At 46.8% G+C, this 18,237-nt stretch overlaps 1 protein-coding gene across 1 annotated transcript in view; it reads right to left on the bottom strand.

Moving 5' to 3' along the window:
- Positions 1-13,648, bottom strand: part of ANKFN1 (ankyrin repeat and fibronectin type III domain containing 1) — a 170,880-nt gene extending 157,232 nt beyond the window's left edge. The window contains exon 1 of the mRNA XM_084832329.1: positions 13,463-13,648. Within this exon, the coding sequence (XP_084688455.1) occupies positions 13,463-13,648 (186 nt within the window). The remainder of the gene's footprint in view (positions 1-13,462) is intronic.
- Positions 13,649-18,237: the final 4,589 nt, after the last annotated feature.

Genomic DNA, 18,237 nt, shown 5'->3' with positions numbered 1-18,237 from the left:
AGCTGGACTCCCATCCGCTGCTGAGCTGGGGATACAAATAGTGTCCAGCATAGCGGATGCCATTTGCATCCCTGCCCTTTGCCATGACAGGCTACGTAAATATTTACATAGCCAATCACGAAAAGAGCAGGGATGCAAATGGCGTCCGCTACACCATTTGTGTCCCTGCCCTTTGCCATGATAGGCTACTTAAATATTTACATAGCCTATCATGGCAAAGGGCAGGGACACAAATGGCACCCACTACACCGGACGCCATTTGCATCCCGAGCCCAGCAGCGGACGGCTGCAGGTTAAGGAGGACGGACCCGGACCTGGCTGGCGACAGGTAGGGTCCGTCCCGACCGTATTTGGCGGAGTGGCAGGGGGGAGTAGTCTGTTCCGCCACAGACTCATTGGAGTGTGTGGTGGATTTCTCCGCCATCCCTAGATTTCTCTTCTCTGCATCTGTCCCTCTCTCCCTCTTTACAGTCTCCTCAGGACCAACCCCTCTGCTGTAGCTTATCAGGGTCAAAAAGGCTGAGCTCCTGGCCCTCCACCAGGACACTGCACTGCATAGTGCACACACGTCCATCCATTACACTACCCCCAGCCACTGCCATCCCCACACACCCTGACATAGAAAAGTATAGTCCAGGAACAATTTTATCACCTTAGCAATAGTTTGTGTGAATTAAGCCAGAGCAATTAATTCTTAAACGGTCTCTCTATAAAAAGCAGGTAACTCAAATGCTCTCAATATGAGGAGGGATATATTTCATAATGTTATACATATAATTAGATAATGGATGGCTTTCCTCCAGATATGGCCCACCCATGGTGACAAATCTGAGTAACTCATTGTGGGGGTGTGGTGGGGATAGCATCTCAGACTGCCTGAAGTTGCCCAGCCCTACATTAACTCCAGTGGTAGGTATGATCTGAAACCTGCCTGTAGGGATGGACGAAAGGGACTTACCTCGTCCCACAGCTTGCTTTGCGGTGGGGGGGAGGCGCTTCGCTTCTCCCCCCAAAGTTCAGGCGAGGGGGGGAGGCGCCCCGCCTCGCCCGGCCGAAATTCAGGCCAGGGGGGGAGGCGCCCCATCCCTCACCAGCGAAATTCAGGCCGGGGAGGAGCGCCCCGTCTCTCCGGCCGCGAAAAAAAAAAGTACAGAAAAAAACCCCCACACACCCGTGATAGGCTACGTGATGATTTACGTAGCCTATCATGGCTGACTTTGGAAATCTAGCTGTGATAGGCTACATAAATCGTCACGTAGCCTATCACAGGTGTTTTTTTTTTTTTAACTTTACTTTTTTATTTTGTAAGGGTAGCGGCGGCAGCCGGTTGGGAGACCGGCCGCTGCCCCCGCCCCCACCAAACCGCCACCGAACCGCTGCCGGGACCCGCCACCGAGAGGGACATTCGCCAAAGGTAAGTCCCATCCCGGGGGGGGGGCGGGGGGCTGGCGGAGAATTTCCCCACCAATTTCGGGGGGCCGAATGAGTCGGCACTCGGCCTCCCGAAGATTCGTGGAGAAATTCTCCGCCATCCCTGCCTGCCTGACACCCAATACAGCCTAATCCATTTAGGTCTGTGACCTTTCCTCCACACCATCTTAAGACTCCAACCACACAGACTTCATGACCTTCATATCCAGTCAGCCTTTCCCCCAACTCTTCTTTCCCTCCCCACCTCTGTGTTTTGTAGGGATGTACGAAAGTCACTTAACTGTTCGCGGATTATGTTGATGGTGGGGGGGAGGCGCTCCGTCCCTCCCCCCGGAATCTTCGCTGGGGGGGAGGCGCTCTGTTCCTCCCCTCCGGAATCCTCTGCGGCCAGCTGTGCTCCACGGCAGCTCCGCGGAGTAGCCGGCCAGGCCCGGCCAGGCCAGAGCCATCTGCAGCTGGATTTCCGGTTGTGAAGGGCTCTGGGTAAAAAACCCACAAAAATCCACGTACGCAAATGGTGGCGGCTACAGCCGCCGCCATTTGCGTTCCTTATTTTTGCCCTCTTAATCTATGTAAATATTTACGTAGACTATGATGGTGAAAATCAAGGGGAACGCAAATAGCATAGCGGGCGCTATTTGCGTCCCTTTTTGATTCCCTGTTTTAGCCTACGTAAATATTTACGTAGATTAAGAGGGCAAAAATAAGGAACGCAAATGGCGGTGGCCATAGCCGCCGCCATTTGCGTACGCAGTGTTTTTTTTTTAACCCACCCAGCCATGATAGGCTATGTAAAGATTTACGTAACCTATCACGTCGTTGTTGTTTTTTAACCCACCCAGCCATGATAGGCTACGTAAAGATTTATGTAGCCTATCACGTCATTTTTTTTAACCTATTCATGATAGGCTACGTAAATCTTTACATAGCCTATCACGTCTTTCTCTTTCTTTCTTTCTTTCTTTCTTTCTTTCTTTCTTTCTTTTTTTACCAGAGTGTAAATGGCGGCGGCGGCAGCCGGTCGGAAGACCAGCCGCCACCACCACTGCTGTAGCGGCCGCCAGAGCCGCCGCCACCCGGAAGATCTGCCCCAGGTGAGTCTCATCCCGGGGGGGATCCGCAGGGGGGGGCGGGGGGCAGGCCATTCCGCCACAGAGTTCGGGGGGCCAAATGCACTGGCATTCGGCCACACCGTGATCCGTGGCGGAATTCTCTGCCATCCCTAGTGTTTTGTAGTATCTTCCCTGGTAAAGATTTCTGGAGATGCTGAAACCTTTCCCATAATTTTGTGCACATTTTGTGAAGCAGCTGGGCCAAAGCCAAAAGGACACTCAGCTGTGGATGTGTCTGGTGGTGAAAAGAAAGTCTGATGCTGTAAAGAACAATATTGTTTAGGAACCTGGAATGTAAGGCCAATTAATAAAGGTAAGCTGGAGGTGGTCAAACATGAGATGGCAAGATTGAACATCGACATCTTGGGAATCAGCGAACTCAAATGGACAGGCATGGGCGAATTTAATTCAGGTGACCATCATATCTACTACTGTGGGCAAGAATCCCTTAGAAGAAATGGAGTAGCACTTATAGTCAATAAAAGGGTGGGAAAAGCAGTACTGGGGTACAATCTGAAAAACGATAGAATGATCTCAGTATGAATCCAAGGCAAACCATTCAACATCACAGTAATTCAAGTCTATGCCCCAACCACTGAGGCCGAAGAAGCTGAGGTTGATCGGTTCTATGAAGACCTACAACACCTTCTAGAACTAACACCAAAAAAAGATGTCCTCTTCATTATAGGGGATTGGAATGCTAAAGTAGGAAGTCAGGAAATCATCAGGATAACAGGCAAGCATGGCCTTGGTGTACAAAATGAAGCAGGACAAAGGCTAATAGAGTTTTGCCAAGAGAACACGCTGATCATAGCAAACACTCTTTTCCAACAGCACAAGAGGCGACTCGACACATGGACATCACCAGATGGTCAATATCGAAATCAGATTGATTATATGCTTTGCAGTCAAAGATGGAGAAGGCTACGAAGGTGGTGCCGATGAGAGAGATTTAGATTCTGGGACCATGGTCTATACTTCCTGGAAGATGGGCTGTTGGCTAGGGACGGGTTGCACCTCACAAAGGATGGGAAGAATGTGTTTGGCCACAGCATGAAGAACTTCATCAGGAGGGCTTTAAACTGAATCCTACGGGGAAGGGAGATGTAATGTTGGGGGTAACAATGGACGTAGGCGCATGCACTGCAACGGAAAGAACAGCTCTGATAGCGCCCAATAATAGTCTTCAGACACATGTAGGAAGAAAGCCAGACTATGAAGCACATGGTCTTCGATGTCTATATACTAATGCCCAGAATATGGGAAACAAACAGAACGAACTTGAACTCTTAATACAAGAGGGAAATTATGACCTGATAGGTATAACTGAGACTTGGTGGGATGACTCTCATGACTGGAATACAGCACATGAAGGATATAACTTGTTCAAAAAGAACAGGAGGAACAGAAAGGGGGGTGGGGTTGCACTGTATGTGAAAAATACATATCTCTGCATAGAAATACAGGAGGAGGAGCTTGGTAGCCCCATCGAGAGCATCTGGGTTGAAATAAATGGAGCAAAGAATAAAAGGAACCTGGTGGTTGGAGTCTACTACCGGCCACCCAATCAAGGAGAAGACAAGGATGAAACTTCTGAAAAGCAAATAGCCAATGTTTTAAGGAAGCATGATGTAGTAGTAATGGGGGATTTCCCCGATATTTGTTGGGAGACAAATTCTGCAAAACATGGCCCCTCCAGGAAATTCCTGACTTGTGTGGCAGATAACTTCCTCCTACAGAAAGTAGAGGAAGGAACTAGAGGATCGGCTATCCTTGACTTGATCCTAACCAACAGAGATGACTTAGTGGATAAAGTAGCAGTTACTAGGGATGGCGGAGAATTTCTCCCCGAAACTTCGGGGGGCCGAGCACCAAAGTGTTCGGCCCCCCAAACAAGTTTCGGGGAGAAATTCTCCGCACCCCCCCGCACCCCGCACCCCCCCCGGGACGGGACTTACCTTTCCCGAATGTCCCTCCCGGCAGCGGGTCCGGCTGGCGGTTCGGCGGGTGTTCGTCTGGGGCGGGAGTGGCAGCCGGTCTTTCGACCGGCTGCCGCCGCCGCCGCCATTGCAATAAAAGAAAAAAAAACAAAAACGCCCCCGTGATAGGCTACGTGACGATTAACGTAGCCTATCACGGCTAGATCTGCAAAGTCAGCCGTGACAGGCTACGTAAATCATCACGTAGCCTATCACGGGTGACTTAAAAAAAAAAAAAAGTGCGTACGGATAATGGCGGCCCCCATAGGGAGCCGCCATTCCCGTTCCTTATTTGGTCGCTGTAGTCTACGTAAAGATTTACGTAGACTACAGCGACCAAATAAGGAACGCGAATGGCGGCTCCCTATGGGGGCCGCCATTTGCGTACGCGCTTTTTTTTTTTTTTTAAAGTCACCCGTGATAGGCTACGTGACGATTAACGTAGCCTGTCACGGCTGACTTTGCAGATCTAGTCGTGATAGGCTACGTTAATCGTCACGTAGCCTATCACGGGGGCGTTTTTGTTTTTTTAAAAAAAACTTTTGAGTTCGTGGCCAGGCGAGGCGAGGCGCCTCCTCCCCGGCCTGAATTTCGGCCAGGCGAGGCGGGAAGCCTCCCCCCCGGCCTGAATTTCGGCCGGGCGAGGCGGGAAGCCTCTCCCCCCCAGCCTGAACTTCGTGGGGGGAGCAGCAAAGCGCCTCCCCCCCACCGCGAACAAGCTTCGAGGACAGGTAAGTGACTTTCGTCCACCCCTAGCAGTTACAGGAACTCTGGGGGAAAGCGACCATGTTGTACTTGGTTCTTGGTTCTAAGGGAAGCAAAAGCTGAGTGTAGTCAAACGCGTACCCTGGATTTTAGGAAAGCTGATTTTAATAAACTCAGAACAATGATCAGTAAGGTCCCATGGCAAGTGATGCTAATGAGAAAAGGAGTCCAAGATGGGTGGGAGGTTTTAAAAAAGGAAATTCTCAAGGCACAATCACAAACAATTCCAACAAGAAGAAAAGGTGGAAGACAACAGAAGAAGCCAATGTGGCTTCACAAAAAGCTTAGGGATTACCTGAAAACAAAAAAGGACACATATAGGAAGTGGAAAGAAGGCCAAGCAACAATGGAAGAGTACAGGCAGATAGCACAGAATTGCAGGGATGGCGTCGGGAAGGCTAAAGCTGAGAATGAGCTGAGGTTAGCAAGGGATGCCAAAAACAACAAAAAGGCTTTCTTCAGCTACGTGCATAGTAAAAGGCAGAGGAAATAAATGGTGGTTCAGCTATTAAATAAGGATGGCAAAATGATAACAGATGACAAAGAAAAGGCAGAGGTGCTCAATTCCTTCTTTGGCTCAGTCTTCTCCCAGAAGAGGGTCTATGACCCCGCTGGCAAAGGCGAAGTACAGGCTGAAGGGGCAGGATTGCAGCTTGAGATCGACAGGCATATGGTCAAGGAACACCTAATTATTTTGAATGCGTTCACATCTCCAGGGCCAGATGAACTGCATCCTAGAGTAATAAAGGAACTGGCAAAAGAACTCTCAGAACTGCTATCTATTCTCTTTGAGAAATCATGGAGGACGGGGGAAGTGCCAGATGACTGGAGGAGGGCTAATGTTGTCCCTATCTTCAAAAAGGGTAAAAAGGAGGAACCTGGGAACTACAGACCAGTCAGTCTGACATCAGTCCCTGGAAAAATTCTGGAGCAGATGATAAAGCAATCCATCTGGAAGCACCTTGAAAACAATGCCATGATTACTCGAATCCAACATGGATTTGTCAAAAACGAGTCCTGCCAGACAAATCTGATCTCATTTTTTGATCATGTAACCTCCCTTGTAGACTGTGGGAATGCTGTAGACATCATATACCTCGACTTCAGCAAAGCTTTCGACAAAGTGCCCCATGATATCCTGATGAGCAAACTAGCTCAAAGTGGGCTAGATGAAACAACGATCCGGTGGATCCACAGGTGGCTACAGAATCGGACTCAAAGAGTGCTTATCAATGGGACCTTCTCAAACTGGGGAAAGGTAACGAGCGGGTTACCACAAGGCTCAGTCCTGTGCCCAGTGCTCTTCAACATTTTTATTAATGACTTGGAGGAGGAAGTGCAGGGAATGCTGATCAAATTTCCAGATGACACAAAATTGGGCGGGATAGCTAATACTTTGGAAGACGGAAACAAAATTCAAAGTGATCTGGATAGACTGGAGCGCTGGGCAGAAAACAACAGAATGACATTTAATAGGGATAAATGCCAAGTTCTGCACCTAGGAAAAAGAAACCAAATGCACAGTTACAAGATGGGGGATACGTGGCTCAACCACACTACAAGCGAGAAGGATCTTGGAATTGTTGTCGATCACAAGCTGAATATGAGCCAACAATGTGATGTGGCTGCAAAAAAGGCAAATGCTCTTTTGGGCTGCATTCATAGAAGTATAGCTTCCAAATCCCGGGAAGTACTAGTTCCCCTCTACTCAGCACTGGTTAGGCCTCATCTGGAGTACTGGGTCCAGTTCTGGGCAGCACACTTTAAGAAGGATGCGGACAAACTGGAGAGGGTTCAGAGGAGGGCAACGAGGATGATCAGGGGAATGGAAACAAAGCCCTATGAAGAGAGACTGAAAGAACTGGGCATGTTTAGCCTTGAGACGAGAAGACTGAGGGGAGATATGATAGCACTGTTCAAGTACTTGAAAGGTTGTCACAGAGAGGAAGGCCAGGATTTCTTCTCGATCATGCCAGAGTGCAGGACACGGAATAATGGGCTCAAGTTACAAGAAGCCAGATTCCGGCTGAACATCAGGAAAAACTTCCTGACAGTAAGAGCATTACGACAATGGAACCAATTACCTGGGGAAGTGGTGGGCTCTCCGACACTGGAGGCCTTCAAGACGAGGCTGGCCAGCCATTTGTCAGGGATGCTCTGACTTGGATTCCTGCATTGGAGTAGGGGGTTGGACTCGATGGCCTTGTAGGCCCCTTCCAACCCTACTATTCTATGATTCAATGAGAAGCTCTATACAGTCAGTAAAAACAAGACCTGGAGCTGACTGTGGCTCAGATCATGAGCTTCTTATCGCAAAATTTCAGCTTAAATTGAAGAACGTAGGGAAAACCACTAAACCATTTAGGTATGACCTAAATCATATCCCTTATGAATATACAGTGGAGGTGAGGAATAGATTTCAGGGATTAGACCTGATAGACAGATTGCCTGAGGAACTATGGACGGAGGTCCGTAATATTGTTCAGGAGGCAGCAACTCAATCCATCCCAAAGAAAACGAAATACAAGAAAGCAAAGTGGCTGTCTGATGAGGCTTTAAAAGTAGCTGAGGAAAGAAGGGAAGCGAAAAGCAAGGGAGAAAGGGGAAGATATATCCAACTGAATGCAGAGTTCCAGAGAATAGCAAGGAGAAAGAAGGCCTTCTTAAATGAACAATGCAAAGAAATCGAGGAAAACAACAGAATGGGAAAGACTAGAGATCTTTTCAAGAAAATCGGAGATCTCAAGGGAACGTTTTGTGCAAAGACGGGCGTGATAAAGGACAAAGAAGGCAGGGACCTAACAGAAGCAGATGAGATTAAGAAGAGGTGGCAAGAATACACAGAAGAACTATACAGGAAAGATCTGAATGTCCCTGATAGCCATGATAGTGCGCTCACTGAACTTGAGCCGGACATCCTAGAGAGTGAAGTCAAGTGGGCCTTAGGAAGCATTAGTAACAACAAAGCTAGCGGAGATGACAGTCTTCCAGCTGAGCTATTTAAAATCCTAAAAGATGATGCTGTTAAAGTGCTGCACTCAATATGCCAACAAATTTGGGACACTCAACCGTGGCCACAAGACTGGAAAAGGTCAGTTTACATTCCAATTCCAAAGGAGGGCAACAACGACAAAAAGTCAAACTACTGTACAATTGCGCTCATTTCACATGCCAGCAAGGTTACGCTCAAAATCCTACAAGCTAGGCTTCAGCAGTATGTGAACCAAGAACTACTGGAAGTACAAGCTGGGTTTCAAAGAGGCAGAGGAACTAGAGATCAAATCACCAACATTCGCTGGATCATGGGGAAAGCAAGAGAATTCCAGAAAAGCGTCTATTTCTGCTTCATTGACTATGCTAAAGCCTTTGATTGTGTGGATCACAACAAACTGTGGCAAATGCTTAAAGAGATGGGAGTACCGGACCACCTTACCTGTCTCCTGAGAAACCAGTACAGGGGTCAAGAAGCAACAGTAAGAACCAGACATGGAACAACCGATTGGCTGAAAATTGGGAAAGGAGTACGTCAAGGCTGTATATTGTCGCCCTGCTTATTTAACTTATATGCAGAGTACATCATGAGAAACGCTGGGTTGGATGATGAATCACAGGTTGGAATTAAGATTGCCGGGAGAATTATCAACAACCTCAGATACGCAGATGATACTACCCTAATGGCAGAAAGCGAAGAAGATCTAAAGAGCCTCTTGTTGAGGGTGAGAGTGGAGAGTGCAAAAGCTGGTTTGAAACTCAGCATTAAAAAAACGAAGATCATGGCATCTGGCCCCATCACTTCCTGGCATATAGAAGGGGAAAAAATGGAAGCAGTGACAGATTTTATTTTCTTGGGCTCCAAGATCACCGCAGACAGTGACTGTAGCATGAAATTAAAAGATGCTTGCTCCTTGGGAGGAAAGCTATGGCAAACCTAGACAGCACAGTAAGAAGCAGAGACATCACCTTGCTGACAAAGGTTTGTATAATCAAGCTATGGTTTTCCCAGTAGTATGTATGGCTGTGAGAGCTGGACTATAAGGAAGGCTGAGCGCCGAAGAATTGATGCTTTCGAACTGTGGTGCTGGAGAAGACTCTTAAGAGTCCCCTGGACTGCAAGGAGGTCAAATCATTCCATCCTAAAGGAAATCAACCCTGACTGCTCATTGGAAGGACAGATACTGAAGCTGAAGCTCAAATATTTTGGCCACCTAATGCAAAGAGAACACTCCCTGGAAAAGACCCTGATGCTGGGAAAGATTGAAGGCAAAAGGAGAAGGGGACGGCAGAAGATGAGATGGCTAGATAGCATCACCAATGCAATGAATATGGACTTGAGCACACTCCGGGAGAGAGCGGAGGACAGGAAGGCCTAGCGTGCTGTGGTCCATGGGGTCACAAAGAGTCGGACACGACTTAACGACTGAACAACAATAAGGGGATTGCCTGACAGTAGATTTTGGTACATCCCCTTTAAGTACATTTTCGCTGAATTTTGACTACATGAGGCCACTAATTTATTTGTCTCATAAGCCATTATATATTTGCCATTCTTCTGCCTATGGTTCAGCAGGAAGCCTCACCCCTTATGCATCATGAGGTTAATACAGAGAAGTGGAGGCTCCACCCAGAAGTAGATGGAGTACATGGAGTTAACTGGAAACAATAGAAATACTATCTTAGGACAGCAGTTTGCAAGGCTACTTGGAACTCTTTGGAATTGGTAAGAAGCTAAGTAACTTTGAATCAGACTGGCCCTGCTCTGAGAAAAATGTCTGTGTACAAATCTGTACATTCAGAATGACAAATCACATTTTTCCTGAAACAGCTATACAAATGAAATTTCTTTTTTTAGATTTCCCAGATTTTTAGACCTTTTCTTTTAGATGTTTTGTTTTAGATTTCCCATACAATGATACCTTGTATGTGTCCATACAAGGCATTGTTTATTTGCATGTGCATCTGAATGGCTTCTATGTGTCTTTCATAAGATCTAATGGGGAGGGAGAAGAGACTTCTGGAGATCCTGAGGATCTTTAACTGATCCCAGAAATATGGTTTGGCTCAGTCCAGTTCCTCAAACAGTGTGCCCAAGGCTGGCCCAATTCATTTTGCCATCTGAAGTGGAAATTCCAAATGGCTCCTCCCTGTTCACCAGTTAATATGGGGAATAATGCAAACCAGGCAGTTCTCCTGTTTAACTCTATTGAAATGTATGGAGATATTTCAATTCGATAGGTCTTGCAAAGGAGAATTTCCTAGTGGAGTGTTGTCCACTGTGCCACACTTAATGGCACCGATGTCATGACTTCAGCCCTTGGGCCTACCAGAGTGCAGTGGAGGATTCTGATGAGGATGACACATAGGCTACTTCCTTGGGGATGGGACAGTCAATGCCATATTCAGGACCCTCTCGGTGAGAGGACATAGCTCCACCATATTCCTTCGCTCAGGTGATGAGTCCCTGGCAGAATCACCATCTCCCCAGCTTTGCAGAAGTCTCAGTTTATGAAATCAGGTGAGAGCCCTTTAACCAGTCAGCATCTCCAGGAGGGGTGGAGGTGACCACACTACAGGTGTTATCCGCCTACATAAGGCACATGAGGCAGCCACTTTGCTGAAGCTAAGGTGGTTTGAGTCTGGTCAGTGCTTGGAGGGGAGACTATTTGGGAACCACATGTAGCCAACTTGAGTTCCACAATGGAGGGAAGGTGGGCTATAATTGTAATAAATAAATAAATAAGGTAGAATAAAATAAGGCTTCAGTTGGCTTTAGCTAGCTGATGAGACAACATCCTCCTATGTTTTAAGGAGACAGCTCCAGCTGGAAAAGCTTACTCTGGGCTGTCCATGGTCCTGACTGCAGCTGCTATTTATACAAGACATGCACTGACCATGACAGAACTCTGTACCTGACTCAATCTTGATTGCCCTGACCTGACTGTTTGAGATAGATTGGATTTCCTTGCCCAGATCTGGCCCTCTCAGATGATATTGGCTTACCCTGTGGGCCTGTCTCTGAGTATATCTCAAATGGTTAGTAAATGGTGGCCCCAATACCCACTGCACGTGTTAGCACTGGTGGACCTTCCTGGGCTGCTCAGACCCACAACAGCCTTGCAAGGGTGCTGGATGCTGTTGCCAGCCTTGAACCATCCAGCATCCCAAGCCCTGTTTGGTGCTGGCCTGAATACTTGAGGGCTAAAAGCAGGGATAGGGCGTGGGGGGGGGTATGCATGCTAGAACCACCACCAATATCCCCAGAATACCTCAGATAACTTAGATAAGTTCTTCTCACAAGTGAATTGAAACAAAATTCTCACCTATCTACACCAGCCAAATTCAATAGGTACAGCTATTCCCAGCATGAGGAGGACGTTGCTGTACCTGTCTGCCATATAGCTGTTAAAGATGAGGGGCCTGTCAGAAAAATGAGGTGGCAACCTTAAATCACCATCACAAACATGGATGAATACACAGGGTTTCAAACCCAGACTCCTAAGAGCTAAGCACTCAAAGTCCTAGGAGACAGGATGGATAGATGAATCCATCAGTTTTGGTTTGGCCCACATTTAACTTTGTTAAAATCTCAAGTTCCTTCCATTCAATTTTTTAAGACATTTGTGAATCGTCCAAACCAAACAAAATTCTGAACCACCCATAACTGGAGATATACTGCAGCATAGGGATGTCGGAGAAATCCTCAACAGATTCAAATGAGTTCAGATTTATATGACTTGGCATTTTCCAAGTTGCGTGTGGACCATTTTGTTTTTGTTTTCCTTTTGGTGGGGAATTGTGCAACTGTGCATTTGTGTAAGCGCACACCAGCAAACGGGAATGAAATTCTCATACAAAACTTCGATTCCATCAATGACCAGACAACGAAGTGAAAGATGCCTGACATTCTGCAAAACACAGACGGAACGAGTTTAACAAAATCCATACATCTCCACTGTGGTGTCGTTTTGTGTGTTGTGATGTGGGATTTGTGCTAGGGACGTCCTTGTCATAATAAATTCATTAGTTCCATTCATGTGCAGGTAGCATGTGGCCTCATTGGTGGGCTTTGGTGGTGGTTTCAGGGATGCTTAGGGTACATCTGCCACTTTTGTGCTGTTTGAGGATTTACCAAGCAGTGTGTTTTCTCCTGCCCTTGCTGGGCTTAGCACATATACGATACAGCGGCTGTTCCCTCAATGTAGCAGTGGCATATCTCTCCCACCAGTGTAACTGGGGTACAGGATTACAGTTAAGCAAAGGAGTTAAGGGGAGAGGTTAAGCATTCCAGTAGCATTTTTTTTCCAGAAACAGAGAAAGACCTGCATAATCCACCTGTATATTTGTCCAGCTGTGGACAAAGAATCACTTTACTACAACCCTAGCAGTCCCCCATGTTCCTTACAGACATGCATATTGTCAGGGGTGTTTCTGAGCACAGGGAGTGGGACAGCAGTTCAGATTCTGAAGGAGAACCATCAGACATGGGGGAGGTATTTTCCTAGGCTAGTCCAGATATGAGTAGGCCTGCTTCTCAGGTCACAAATGCACAGATGGCTGAGCTTGAGGGTCCCTCCTCAAACTCCCTTCCCCCCAGTGAGAGGCAGTGAACAGGAGGATGACCTAATAGATGCCAGGCGCAGGTGCAGAGCAAAGAGAGAGAAGGCAGGGGTAGAACTTAGACGGTCTACCCAATTGGCCTTGCATGAAAAGCTCTGCTTAGAGGCCTCACAACAAGAGAGGGACCTCCCCCGCTTAAGTTAGGCTAGCGAGACCGCCTCCCTCTTCAAACGGCGGGCAACTCTCATAAATTCCATTTGAATCCCCTGAAGGCATTCCTTGTAGATGGAGAGTTCTCTGAGAATTTGCATCTGTATGACCCTGTGAAGTAATGGATTAAAAGCTGTAGACTGAAGTCTCTCATCTGTGTATGTTTGGGCATCGAACTGAAGTGGGGGCTAAAGGAATCCTGACACACATGCTCTGTGCTCCTTGTCACATGCGCCAATGTTTTTGCAGATCAAATGGAGACTCAAAAGAGCTAAGCTAGGGCAAAATGTAGTGGAGGAAGATAGTATTAGCTGGGGATAGTTGTGCAAGAGTTACTTGATCTAATCATGGAGAGATGCATGATTAATCTGATCTATTAATACAATAATTGATTAAATATGAAGACATTACCACTGAAGACTTTCGGAGACTGAGACGGTCTGATCTGGCTCTGAAATATGCCTCATCAAAAGATGAATGACTTCCCTTCAGCTTCTCCGAAAGGTTCCGATAGAGTCGCTTAGCAGCATTGGGAGAAGATGGGGGGTTGTTCTTTTTTGTCTGGGAAAGCTGTAAACTCTGCATTTGCTGGGTCATTTTTCATGTGGCAGTTTCTATGAGAAAAGGAGGAACAACTCATTTACTAAAAGAACATGTGCAGCATTGAAATTGCTGATTTGGTTCATTAAAAATACATATGCAAATTCTGCACGACATCACTAAATTATGCAGTCAGAAGAAGAAATGATACAAATATTGCCTTCCTTGAAATATCAGATCAGGTTTCTTCCCCTCCTTGCACCCACCTCAAATTGGATTACATTTGTTCTGGGGGTTTTTAGTGGGTGTGAAAATAAATTTGAACATCCATAGAATTATTTGGTGTCTCTCTCTGGCCTCTTTGGTGCTGATCTCCCAGAAGCACTTGCAAAAGAAAGCAGGAAGAGGCTGCTAGAAAACTGGTGCTGTTGTTTCTCCAGTTAAAAGGATAAGGCAGCAGATGATAGGAAATACCTCTGCCAGACACCCCAGGGAGGTGCTGCTATCCAAAGTAGACATGGGCCAATAGTCGGATCCAGTACAAGATGACTTCCTATGATTCTGACCTGATCATCTCACACAGCACCCAGTTCCTTCCTAATCTTAACACTGTCCTTTTGCTGTGGCATTCCCAAAGGCTTTCTTGTGTTCCTTTTGCCCTTGGCATGATTCCACAGTAGTCCTAGTTCTGTGAAGATGTACGGGCATTTCACAGAAGATGATTTCTAGCATAAATATCATTTTCATGAGGAAAAGAGATCAAAGTGTACATTGTAACAACGTGTGACAAACACACATATTTTCCACTGCTTGTATGCCATGGGTGGGAATTGTGGTCCTCTGGATGTTGTTGGACTGCAACTCCCATCAGCCCTAGCCAGTATAGCCAATGGTGAGGGATGATGGGAGTTGGAGTCCAACAATATCTGGCAGCCACGTGTTCCCCATCCCTGTTGTACCCACTTAGCAGGAATGTTCTTTTACATTAAGAGTATATCAAGCAAAATCTATAACGGTGGATGTTCGGGGGGGGGGGGAAATCACATGAAAAAATCACATGCTGCCCCTGCAGCTCCACTGAATATGTTGGACCCATTGAGGGTGCAGCAGGAAGCTAGCCTGGAAATGAGCCAAAACACTTCTTTCCAGAATGGGGCAGGTCAGTGGAGCTCCTTCCTGTGAGCTCTGCCAATCTGTTTCATTCCAGAAAGGAGCGTTTCACCACATTTCCAGTTGCTTCCCATTGCACTGGCAGTAGGTGCATGGGCAGCATTTGATACCACCTTCTTTATTTACTTATTTGCAATTCCTAAACAGCTGTTGGAATGACAGTGGCAGCACCAAAAAAAAACTCGAGTGCAGGGGACACACAGAAAGACAATGTGCATGGCGTGGGGGAGCTTTCCCCCTTACCTCAGACTTCTGAAAGAAAAATAACAGAATATTTCATATTCATATTCCCAAGCAGGTCCCGTTGATTTTGATGAAGTTAACATCTAAGTAAGCATGGTTAAAATCGAGGGGTGATTTTACTTTTCAGTTTAGTTATGACTGGACATGAAACAGCACCTCTCCTTCAAGAAAGCACAGGGGTCCAACCATGCGTGGGTGGAGAGCAGAATACCTGCTTGGTTGAGCTGCTTTCCCTCCCTCGTTCCCTCTGACACAGCCTGTGATGTCTCCAGTCTTGCTTTGGCTACCAGGCGTCAGAAGGATTTTTACCCTTCTTTCCACTGAGTGCTTCTCACTTATTATTATTATTTTATTTATTATATTTATTTCATTTCTATACCATTTTTATTTCTATACCACCCAATAGCCGAAGCTCTCTGGGCGGTTCACAAAACCTAAAACCAAACAACACACAATAAAACAATTTAAAATATATAGAACATTAAAACCACAATATAACAATACAACCACAATAAAACCTAGCAGCAGTACAGGAGTTTAAAATACAGATTTAAAACAGCAAAGATAAAAATTTAGAAAGCTAAAATGCCTGGGAAAATAAAAAGGTCTTCACCTGGTGCTGAAAGGAGTACAATGTACAGCACCAGGCGAACCTCACTAGGGAGCTCATTCCAGAGCCGGGGTGCCACAACAGAAAAAGCCCTCCTCCTAGTAGCCACCCGCCTCACTTCCTTTGGCAGGGGCTCACGGAGAAGGGCGGCTGACGATGATCTTAAGGTCCGGGCAGACACATATGGGAGGAGGCGATCCTTCAGGTAACCTGGCCCCAAGCGGTTAAGGGCTTTGAATGTTAACACCAGCACTTTGAATCGGGCCCGGAAATGGACTGGCAGCCAGTGCAGCTGGAAAAGTACTGGCGTAATATGAGCTCGCAGGCCAGTCCCTGTTAACAATCTTGCTGCCCTATTTTGGACCAGCTGAAGTTTCCGGACCGTTTTCAAAGGCAGCCCCACGTATAATGCATTTCAGTAATCCAGATGAGAAATTATCAGAGCATAGAGAACTGTAGCTAGGCTATCTCTGTCCAGATAAGGGCGTAGTTGGTATACCAGCCGAAGCTGATAAAAAGTGCTCCGTGCCACTGAGTTCACCTGTGCCTCAAGTGACAGTTCTGGATCCAAGAGCACCCCCAAACTACGAACCTGATCCTTTAGGGGGAGTGCAACACCCTCCAGAACAGGTTGAATATCACCTAGCCGGGCAGACGAACCACCCACTAACAGTACCTCCGTCTTGTCTGGATTGAGTTTCAGTTTATTAGCCCTCATCCAGTCCATTACCGTGCCCAGGCACTGGTTCAGAACAGCCACTGCCTCACCTGGTTTTGATGAGAAAGAGAGGTAGAGCTGGGTGTCATCCGCATATTGATGGCACCTCAGCCCACACCTCCGGATAACCTCCCCCAGCGGTTTCATGTAGATGTTAAACAGCATGGGGGATAGAATAGAGCCCTGTGGAACCCCATGGCACAATTGCCATGGCACAGAGCAATAATCCCCCAGCACCACCTTCTGGAATCGGCCATCCAAGTAGGAGCGGAACCACTGTAGTGCAGTGCCTCCAACTCCCAACCCAGACAACCTATCCAGAAGGATACCATGGTCGATGGTATCGAAAGCCGCTGAGAGGTCCAGGAGAATCAACAGGGTCGCACTCCCCCTGTCCCTCTCCCGGCAGAGGTCATCCCACAGGGTGACCAAGGCAGTTTCCATTCCAAAACCAGGCCTGAAGCCCGATTGAAATGGATCTAGATAATCCGTTTCATTCAAGAGTGCCTGGAGCTGTCCTACAACCACCCGCTCAAGCACCTTGCCCAGGAAGGGGATGTTGGCCACTGGCCTATAATTGTTAACATCCTCTAACATCATCTTGCTTCAGTTTGCTCTTGACTGGTCTTTCCACATTGAGCAGGCTCAGTCCCCAGTTTCACAAAGTCCTCTCATTTTCCCCTCTATTGGCTGTGAGAGGTGGCGGTGGTGGCAGACTTTTGCAACATGAATTGGTCTGATCACAAACCGCCTCACACGTTTAATAGGCCAATGAAGTATTGTAAACAGACAGATCCTCTAAATGACTAACGTATGATGAGAGAAAGACCCATAATTGGGACATACAACGAGGAGAGCACCTTGTTAAGCCCAAATGACCGTGTCTACAAATGGGAGGGATTTTTTTTTCTTGAGAAATGCTTCCCAGGTAAGAATAGGGGGGAGGGGAAGAGAAGGTTTTCAGGGTTTTCTGGGATTCCAGCCCTGTATTGATATTAGCCTGCTACTTAGCCAACATGACGCTCTAGAAAGGAAACATTACGCTGCTGGTTTTATTTTATTAAAATAATTGAATGCTACAGCTTACACACAAAGTCTAAAACAAAGTCCAAAACAAAAAGTAAAAACTGTCAAGCCACCCAGGAAATTAGGGATCCTAATCAGAAGTTGTTTAAGGTGACCATTAGGAGGTCACTATCCATAATCTCTGGTGTAGGGTTTGGGGTTTTTTTTGAGGTGAAAAAAACCTCTCCCCCCCCCCTACTTTCCTGCTCTTTCATGCTCACTGTTGGGAGCTTGCCTGCAATGAAATTTTGAAGAGGGAGAAGGAAGGGAAGAAAGACCTCCATGTGAAACACTGGTATTTCACACAGCATCTGATACTGCCCCAAACTGAAACCTTTGGATTCTGCAGAAGTTTAGTAGCTCAGTACAGCAAAGGATCCAATCAGCCTCCACAAACTTCTTTCTCCCCCTCCACTTTAATTTCTCCTAAATAGCTGTAGGACTCAAATTATTTTAAAAGGAGGGTTAGGACTATGTGGCATCATGATCAAGGAACTGTACTGCTAAAGCTTTTAAACAGGTTCTACAGTTTAAAAAAAGCTAGAAAAAGCCCTCAGCCACCTCACCTCATAAAGTTCATTTAAGTACGTGCAATACTTACAAACCCTCCACAGCCTCCTAAATTCCTCTGAAGTACTTAGGGATGGCGGAGAATTCCGCCATGGACTCTGGGGGGGGGGGAGTGGATTCTTAGAATCCACCCCCCTGGAGTCCATGGAGGAATGGACCACATCACCCCGCAAAGTCTGACCCGGCCAGATCCTACCTGGCACCACCGGGTCCGGGTCCGGCCGGGTCATTCTGCGGCAGTCTTCGGATGCAAATGGCATCCGGCGTAGC

The sequence above is a fragment of the Heloderma suspectum genome, chromosome 2, assembly GCF_057233095.1.
Source record: "Heloderma suspectum isolate Gila_16-S chromosome 2, 16-S_ref, whole genome shotgun sequence".
Classification (NCBI taxonomy): Eukaryota; Metazoa; Chordata; class Lepidosauria; order Squamata; family Helodermatidae; genus Heloderma; species Heloderma suspectum.
The sequence above is the reverse complement of the archived record's forward strand: the minus strand, read 5'-3'. Positions and strand labels throughout refer to the sequence as shown.